Here is a 9239-nt window from a genome sequence, read left to right as displayed (position 1 = left end):
TATACTGCTTTCCAGAGTTCACTGTTTAAAAATAATTTAAGGCAGACTCTAAACGATACTGACTTAACATTTACCAAGTACTACTTGGTCTGGATCAGGCACTATGCTGAGCATGTTACACGCATCAAATAGTTTACATTTTCATAACCAGGGTTTTAAGAGGAGATTCCTCTAATTACATTTACATTTTTAAAAGACCACCGTGGCAGTACTGTGCAGAATGAACTTGAAGGGAATAAAACAGAATGGACGGCCCGTTTTTATATTGGAATAGTCCACGTGAAATGATTGTGTTTGGAACTAGGGCAATGAGAACTGAAAGTGGCTGAATTCCAGAAATACATAGCAGATATATCCCCAGGGCTTGGTGACATCTGGGGTGAGGAAGAGGTGGGTGCCTGAGAGGTCTCCGTGGCATGAACTTTCTGATGATGAGTAAGGTGCGCACTTTGTCGGAAGACCTTCCCACATTCCTTACATTCGTAAGACCTCTCTCCAGTGTGAATTCTTCGGTGTAGATTAAGGTGTCCGATCTGGCTGAAGGTTTTCCCACATTCCTGACATTCATATGGTTTCTCTCCAGAATGAATTCTCTGATGAACAGTAAGAGACTGTCGGTGGCTGAAGGCTTTGCCACATACACCACATTCGTAAGGTTTCTCCCCAGTATGACATCTTTGATGACAAATAAGGGAGGACTTTGTTCTAAATGCCTTCTCACATTCAACACATTCATAGGGCCTTTGGCCGGTATGGAGTCTCCGATGCTGAGAACGGGATGAGCTGTCACTAAAAGCCTTCCCACATTCACTACATTTGTAGGGTTTCTCTCCGGTGTGAACTCTCTGGTGTTGAATAAGGCGGGTAGTCTGGCTGAAGGCTTTACCACATTCATTACACTCGTAAGGTTTCTCTCCTGTGTGAATTTTATGATGTTGGGCAAGGTGGGCCCTCTGGTTGAAAGCTTTGCCACATTCCTTACATTCATAAGGCTTCTCTCCAGTATGAATTCTCAGATGAGTAGCCAGCTGCGAACTGATGCTGAAGGCTTTTCCACATTCTTTACATTCGTAGGGTTTTTCACCAGTATGAATCCTCAAGTGACTAGCAAGGTGTATGCTCTGTCTAAAAGCTTTCCCACATTCCTTGCACTCATACGGTTTCTCTCCAGAATGCACTCTTTGGTGCTGTGTGAGTGAAGCATGGTGACTGAAGGCTTTCCCACAGACGACACACTCATAAGGTTTCTCTCCTGTGTGAATTCTCTGATGGACGGTAAGGGAGGAGCCATACCTGAAGGTTTTGCCACACACTTTACATTTGTAGGGTTTCTCTCCAGTATGAATTCTCCTATGCTGAATAAGGCCTATGTGATCACTGAAGGCCTTCCCACAGTCGATGCAGTCAAAAGGTTTCTCCCCGGTGTGATAATACCTCCAGTGACGAATGAGGGAGGTGTTCTGCCGGAAGGCCTTCTCACATTCAATACATTCATAGGGTCTTTTGCCAGTGTGGCACCTCTGATGCCGGGCAAAGGAGGAGCCGTCACTGAAGGCTTTCCCACATTCCTTACATTCATAGGGCTTCTCCCCAGTATGAATTCTCTGGTGCTGAGCAAGGTGTGCAGGTTGGCTGAAGGCTTTTCTACACTCCATACATTTATATGGTTTTTCTCCAGTATGAATTCTTTGATGTTGAACAAGGTGCACATTTTGGCTGAAGGCTTTCCTACATTCTTTACATTCAAAGAGTTTCTCTCCAGTATGTATTCTGTGATGCTGAACAAGGTGCTGGCTCTGGTTGAAGGCTTTCCCACATTCTTTACATTCGTATGGTTTTTCACCAGTATGAATTCTCTGATGAACAGTAAGGGAGGAGCTGTGGGTAAAGGTTTTCTCACATTCGTTACATTTAAAAAGTTTCTTTCCTGCATACACTTTCTTGTGTTTTACGACCATGGAACCTTGGGAGAAGCTTTTTTTATCTGACTTGTGGTTATAAACATTTTCCTCTACATTGTCTAGATGGACAGATTTGTCAGATTTGTGGCATTTGTGATCTATTTCCTCAGTGAGGATTTTGTTATGAGTGATTACTCCTGGCCTGATAAATGTCTCTTGACTTACCAACTGCCTCTCAAAAAGATCTTCACATTTCCAGTTTTCTCTGAAAGTGGAACACTCAAGTCCACAGCCTGTAATTCTCTCTATTAACACATCATCATACACGAAGTGCTTCAGCGATAATTGGTGTGTCTCATATATAGACTCCAAATCTGAAAGATATCAAAAAAGCAAATGTTTCCTTATTCATGGGATATAACAAAGGAAATATTTAATGTGGACAAGGTGATTCCAAAACAGTGAATCCCACAAAACCTGTTACGCACAGGAACATCAACTGAAAAATATGCAAGCAGATCTCAGAGCTCAGGGAAACACAGAAAAGGTGATTAAGAAAATTAAATGAGGGTAATAGGATTCTGGAGAATTAGGCTACAATGATAATATTTTATCCTGCACTAACATGACTTACTATAAATTAAATACCATTCCCCTATTCTTTCCCACTTCTAGTTGACTTACATATACAGGTAGGTTAATTTTCTTTAAATACCAGTATCATCACAATAACTACTGCTGATCAAAAATCTCTACAGATGCCCAGAGACCATAAATATCTCATGCTTCATGATTTCCCTTGGGGTTTAGGAAAATTCCTAGACTAATCTTTTCATAATCAGAAAATGTTTGTGGGGCGCCTGGGTGGCTTAGTCGGTTAAGCGTCCGACTTTCGCTTAGGTCATGATCTCACAGTTCGTGGGTTCGAGCCCCGTGTCGGGCTCTGTGCTGACTGCCAGCTCAGGGCCTGGAGCCTGTTTCAGAGTCTGTGTTTCCCTCTCTCTCTGACCCTTCCCCGCTCACACTGTCTCTCTCTCTCTCCTAGAAATAAATTTTAAAAAAAGAAAATGGTGTTTGTATGTACCATTGCTACATGTTTCAATAGTGAATTCTGCATTTCTCAGAGAGCCCTGAACTTCAGGCTCCATATTAAGGCATTTTCCCATTCTCTACTCATTCTCACTTCTCAGGCCATATCTTAATGGGGGATGAAGAGTCAGATGCTTAACCAGCTGAGCCACCCAGGTGCCCCACCATAAGTCTTTTTTAATAAACTAGTTTCATAATGACATGTAGGTGGGTATTACTATTATTTAATGCTTATTCATTTCTGAGAGAGACAAAGTATGAGCAGGGGAGGAGCAGAGAGAGAGACATTGTAGCCAAAGCAGGCTCTAGGCTCTGAGCTGTCAGCACAGAGCCCAATGCTGGGTTCAAACTCACAAACTATGAGATCATGACCCGAGCCAAAGTCGAATACTTAATTGACTCTGCCACCCAGGAGCCCCTGGGTTTACTATTATTAATTCCTTTTATTGCCACTTAAAATAAGTTTCTTGCCTTGCAAGCTAGCATATAAGCTTCAGGGAAGAAATAAATATGCCTGAAATATGGCTACTACACCACCTACCATATATCACAGAAACTCAGGCATATATAAGTTCTCAATAAATATACGAAGAAGAAATCTGTATTGAAGAGATGACACTAAGAGAAAACTTCAGAGAAAAGGCTGGCATCAAGAAAGGGCAAAAGAGAAAGTGCTTTCCTTTCCTAACTTATCCATAGCAAATGACTGACTAATCCAATGCTCCCTAAAGCAGTTTTCTGTGTGTCAAGCATTAGGGACATGAAGATAATAAAAGACAAGTTGTTCTTGAGTAGTATAGTAAGTGATTAGAGGAGCGCCTGGGTGGCTCAATCGGTTAAGCGTCTGACTTCAGCTCAGGTCATGATCTCACGGTTCTTGGGTTCGAGCCCCGCATCGGGCTCTGTGCTGACAGCTCAGAGCCTAGAGCCTGCTTCAGATTCTGTCTCCCTCTCTCTCTGACCCTCCCCTGCTCATGCTGTCTCTCTGTCTCTCTCTCAAAAATAAATAAAACATTAAAAAAAGAAAGAAAGTGATTAGAAAGGCAAGATCAGGAGTACCCGGGTGGCTCAGTCAGTTCAGCATTCGACTTTGGCTCAGGTCATGATCTTGTGGTTCGTTGAGTTCGAGCTCTGCATTGAGCTCTGCTGACAGCTCAGAGCCTAGAGCCTGCTTCAGATTCTGTCTCCCTCTCTCTGCCCCTCCCTCGCTCACACTCAGTCTCTCTCTCTCTCTCAAAAAAAATAAAAACCTTAAAAAGAAAGAAAGAAAGAAAGGCAAGACCAACAAAGAAAGTAATTTGAGAAGAAAATATGAAATACTGTGTGAGCCCATGTGGTAAAAAGTAAAATTGGTACAAAGTTCAGAGATGGGAGAGATCAAATCTACTAAAGCAGTTAAGAAAGACTTTAAGGTATTAATAAGCTTCCTACCCCAGGTCATTACTGAGGTCAGGAATACCCAGGCTTCTGTAATTCTAGAATTGACACCATGAAGGTTCAATGAACCAATCATCTGTGGTTTTTCTATAAAAACAAATGAGGAGAGCAATAGTGGACAGAGAAACAAAACTGGATACATCACTGATTGCTCCCACAAGGGTAGTCTTCAACGCCAACCCCCCATGGGGAGCCATGGTTGTCTCTTATCTTTCTGGCCTTTCTCAACACAGATGCTGATCCAACACAGATGCTGAGATATCTTATTCATTTAATAAGACTTAAATCTATACTGTGACTCAATATCCCACTAAATGTATAGGCTTCATCCCATTCTCTTCTTCCTTCTTCTTTTTTTTAATGTTTATTTATTTCGAGAGAGAGAGAGAGAGAGAGAGCACACACATGCAAGTGGAGGGGGGAGGAACAGACAGAGAGGGGGAGAGAGTCCCAAGCAGACTCTGCACTGTCAGTGCACAGCCTGGTGCAGGGCTCAATCTCATAAACCTGAGATCATGACCTGAGAGGGATGCTTAAGCAGCTGAGCCACCCAGGTGTCGCCTCCCCCCACACTTCTTTCATCTGTTCTTCACAAGGCAAATTATTACCTCTTATCCGGAAAGCTCCTCTATTTCCCTATTGAAGGCCGATGGTAGGTTACTACACAACCAAAGTATAAAGTATGTCTAAGCAGGGCTAATTTCTCTTCCAGTATCTGGGTATTTGAAGGACCCTGGAAGTCCAGGATCCAAATCATCTCTAGATGTAATTAAAGATCAAATACTGTTAAAGAAGTGAAGGGAGAATCTCATAAAGGCGTAACTATCGTGTATGATCCGAACATTCCCTGGTCTTTGTGAACTTTCAGCTCAGCGGGGCAGGCAGAAAATAAGCATATAAACCATCAACAGGCTAGTTACAGGCTCTCCTGAGTGTTACAAAGGAAACACACAGTGCCTTGGTAGAAAGTAATTGGGCTGGAATAAGGGAACGTTCATTACATAAGGTGGTTAGGGAAAGCCCCTGATGAGATGATTTTTGAGCTCTGGTCTGACAGTCAAGCATGGACAGAGAGCCAAGAGAAGAGCATTCTAGGCAGAGAAAACAGGAAATCCAAAAGCCTGAATCAGCAAAGAGTGTGGAAAGTCAGAAAAGGTGACTAATGGTAAGAGCAGTGCTTCTCAACAGTATTGTCGGGCACTTACTGACATTTGTAAGATGCACAGACGCCGAAGGAGAATACTGCCTATGACCCAGAAGCAAGCAACTTGGAACTCAGACCGTCTCTGGCCTCAGCCAGTGTCTCAAGGCCTAGAGATTTGGTATACTGGCACACCTTTACCACACCTGAAGCATACCTGGGTACCTCATGTCGTTTAGAAAGCTCTGTGCTAAAGTACAGTGAAAAAGCGAGAAAGTGCTAGAAGATAAGGTCAGAGAAGGAGGATGGAGCTGATGACACAGGGGCTGGGAGGAGCTGGTCTCTCGCTTTGTGACAAGCAGCAGCAAGCGCTAGGATATGTAAGCAGCACCCAATTTGGGGGTTAAGATTTAGGAAACAGAGAAGCTTGTATAAGTCACATGGCAAAAGGAAGGATGGGATGGGAAAGAGCTGGACAGAGATTTCTGCAAAATGAGTTAGCTTATTAGAGAGAAGAGATACCTTCAAACGGAAGAGAAGGCGTTTGGGGAGTTCAGGCTACATAGTAAAGTTTCTGTTTTCTCCTCAGGCTTGAAAGACTTGAGAAGAATTTCTAAGAAGCAGAAGAAAGGAAAAAGTATCACCTTGGAAAGCAGCTGAGCCATTACCTAGAAAGGATTCCCCTATCGGGTTCTCTCACACTCACCTGGGCTTCCTGTCATCTCATCCTTCATCTCCCAAGGCTCTCTCCCTTGCTCCAATGAGGAGATCACATATGGCTTAGAGAGACACAGTCCTGCATACAAAGAAAAAAAAAAAAAAAGACATGAAAATTGGCCAGTTTGGGTAATTCAGAGCTATAAGCCAGTTTCTTAATACCGATGGAAGGACACGGCATGAATGACTAGACGAAGGGGTAAAACACATTTTAGAGACAGATTACATACAGCTTCTGACATAGTCTAGTGGGACTGCCAACTGTCAACTCTATAAAAGTTAAACAATTTTCTAAGGGGCTGGGGGCAGAAATGCTACCCAGTATTTTCACAGGATCATCGGACAGCCAGCCAGAGTTTGAAGCCTGAGTCAGAGCCTCTAGAGACAGAGTTTGGAGTCTGAGTCAAGTTAACTGTCTGCTTTTAAAAAACAACACAAGGGGCGTCTGGGTGGCTCAGTCAGTCAAGCGTCTGACTTCGGCTCAGGTCATGATCTCACGGTTCGTGGGTTCGAGCCCCGCGTCGGGCTCTGTGCTAACAGCTCGGAGCATGGAGCCTGTTTCAGATTCTGTGACTCCCTCTCTCTCTGACCCTCCCCTGCTCACACTGTCTCTCTCTCTCTTTCTCTCTCAGAAATAAATAAAACATTAAAAAAAATTTTTAAACAAAAAACACAAAACTCTTCAGAATAATATAACAGAATCTACAGCCTCTACAATGTATTATTTATAGTGTCTGAGATAAAATCCATTAATTACTAGACATAAGTAGAAAAAGGAAACAGTGAATCACACTCAGGAAAATAAGCAATTAATGAAGACCTAAGCAGCGATAACATAGATGCTAGAATTAGTAGACCAGGATTTAAAAACCACTCTTTTATCTATACCCAAAAATGTAAAGGAAAATATGCTCAGAAATTCTCAGCAGAGAAACAGAAAAAAAAAAAAAAAAGAACTAAGTGGAAAGTTTGGAATTGAAAAATATGGTATCCGAAATTTAAAAATTCACTACATTAAAAATTAATAAGGCACTGAAGAGGATACACAGAGAGTCAATAAACTTGAAGTAAAGTCAATAGAAATTACCTAATCTAATCTGACACACAAACAAGAAAAGACTTTAAATAATGAACAGATCCTCAGTTACCTAGGGCATAATATAAAAGGTTCTAACATATTTGTAGTCGAAATACCAGAAGAGAACAAAAAAAAATTATTTGAAGAAAGCAAGCCAACAAATACTCAAATTTTAGAAAAGACATACATTTAGTTTCAAGAAGCCTGGTGAACTACAAGCAGGATAAAGGGGGCCTTTCAGAAAACAAAAAGCTGGTCTAGACAATGAGGTGGCCCCAGAGCGGGGAAGGATCCAAGTAAGTCTCCCTAAGAGGATCTGAAGCCACTTTCACAGTTTGTGTGTCTCATCGGTTTGACCTATTGCAAGTTTATAAAAACATAGTTTTGGGGCGCCTGGGTGGCTCAGTCAGTTAAGCCTCTGGCTTCAGCTCAGGTCATGGTCTCGCAATTCATGGGTTCGAGCCCCGTGTCGGGCTCTGTGCTGACAGCTCAGAGCCTGGAGCCTGCTTCAGATTCTGTGCCTCCCTCTCCCTCTGACCCTACCCTGCTCATACTCTTTCTCTCAGAAATAAATAAAACATTAAAAAAACAAATAAAAAATCCGTATTTTAAATTTATAATAATTAGCCATATTCTTGGTAAACCTCGTTACTATCCAGTTGGAATAACCACAGTACTGTAGGAGAGAGGGGAGAAGGCAGCAGAGGAGACCAGTGAAAAGTCACCTCATGGCCTGTGTTCCCAAATGACTAAAGGCCACACTCATGGACTCTCTGACACACATCAAATTCACTGACTTAATCTGAAATTTTCATCAATCCCTGAGGGTCCTCTTTGTTTCCAAGATTTCAATCTACTTACACACAATAAAAAATTCTAATAATAAATACAAACGGGGGCGCCTGGGTGGCTTAGTCGGTTAAGCGTCCGACTTTCGCTCAGGTCATGATCTCGCGGTTCGTGGGTTCGAGCCCCGCGTCGGGCTCTGTGCTGACTGCCAGCTCGGAGCCTGGAGCCTGTTTCAGTCTGTGACTCCCTCTCTCTCTGACCCTCCCCTGCTCACGCTGTCTCTCTCTCTCTCCTAGAAACAAATAAAAACACAAAAAAAAAACAAAAAAACAAAAAAAAAAAATACAAACGTAAAGCATCCCTAAAGTTATTCTAAATTATGAAGAAAAGAAAATACTCCTACCCAGTGATACCAGGTTCCGATAGTTCTCCAACATCATANCAGAGCCGAAATCAAGAGTCGGATGCTTAACTGACTGAGCCACCCAAACGCCCGGATAAAATACATTCTAGATTAACCGATGCTCATTTTCATGCGTAACTCCAAGGTAAAAGTTTTAAACTGTTTCTGCTTTATGTGAGAAATGGCCCTTGGGGGAGAAAGAAAAATTAAACCATTATAATATGAAACTCCAACCTAAAATAGCAGTTATTGAAGTGATACACTGCAGTGTAAAAAAGGATGCTAACCCATTTCTTCGCGTGGGAAAATACGAACAAGTGGCCATAGGCAGTAAATAAGAGCCTCAAGGAATGACCTACATCTGTGGTTGAACCTTTAAAAACAACAAAAAAGAATGCCTAAGTTGATATTTTACAAATGGTACTCTACGGGATCCTAATGTTTCAGAAGAGAAGGGGCACTGAGCTGATAGGCCTGATTTTATTTATTCTTATGCAATAAAAATAACGAATATAATCAGAATGCAATTTTCTCATACTACGTCATGAAGAACTAGCATGACATACCACACCAGAGTAAACTGGGTAGTCATAGGAGATCACCCAACATAAGATTACAACACACCTAAATTGTATACTGAGTCTAAGTACAATCAACCTATATACTTAGCCACTTAATCAAAAT

At 42.0% G+C, this 9239-nt stretch overlaps 1 protein-coding gene across 2 annotated transcripts; it reads right to left on the bottom strand.

Annotated features, from left to right (window-relative positions):
- Window positions 1-228: 228 nt before the first annotated feature.
- Window positions 229-8592, bottom strand: LOC144225746 (uncharacterized). Of its 2 annotated transcripts, none has more exons than XM_077756994.1 (3): window positions 8556-8592; window positions 6269-6364; window positions 229-2275 (listed from the first exon to the last, which is right to left on the bottom strand). In XM_077756994.1, the coding sequence occupies exons 1-3, from the start codon at window positions 8590-8592 to the stop codon at window positions 261-263; spliced, it is 2148 nt and encodes a 715-aa protein (XP_077613120.1). In that variant the 3' UTR covers window positions 229-260. The 2 variants fall into 2 exon arrangements, with proteins under 2 accessions (XP_077613120.1, XP_077613118.1); XM_077756992.1 differs by having other exon boundaries at window positions 6275-6364.
- Between the last annotated feature and the right edge of the window lie 647 nt (window positions 8593-9239).

Source organism: Crocuta crocuta, unplaced genomic scaffold, assembly GCF_008692635.1.
Source record: "Crocuta crocuta isolate KB4526 unplaced genomic scaffold, BGI_CrCroc_1.0 scaffold142, whole genome shotgun sequence".
Taxonomy (NCBI): domain Eukaryota; kingdom Metazoa; phylum Chordata; class Mammalia; order Carnivora; family Hyaenidae; genus Crocuta; species Crocuta crocuta.
The sequence above is the reverse complement of the archived record's forward strand: the minus strand, read 5'-3'. Positions and strand labels throughout refer to the sequence as shown.

Bases quoted from the DNA above. Each gene is read 5' to 3' on its own strand.
- LOC144225746 (XM_077756994.1), bottom strand. From the start codon at position 8,592: ATGATGTTGGAGAACTATCGGAACCTGGTATCACTGG. The intron at 6,365-8,555 runs GTAGGAGTATTT...CTTTGTATGCAG, and splicing joins TCGGAACCTGGTATCACTGG to GACTGTGTCTCTCTAAGCCA. The intron at 2,276-6,268 runs GTGAGAGAACCC...GATATCTTTCAG, and splicing joins GACAGGAAGCCCAGGTGAGT to ATTTGGAGTCTATATATGAG.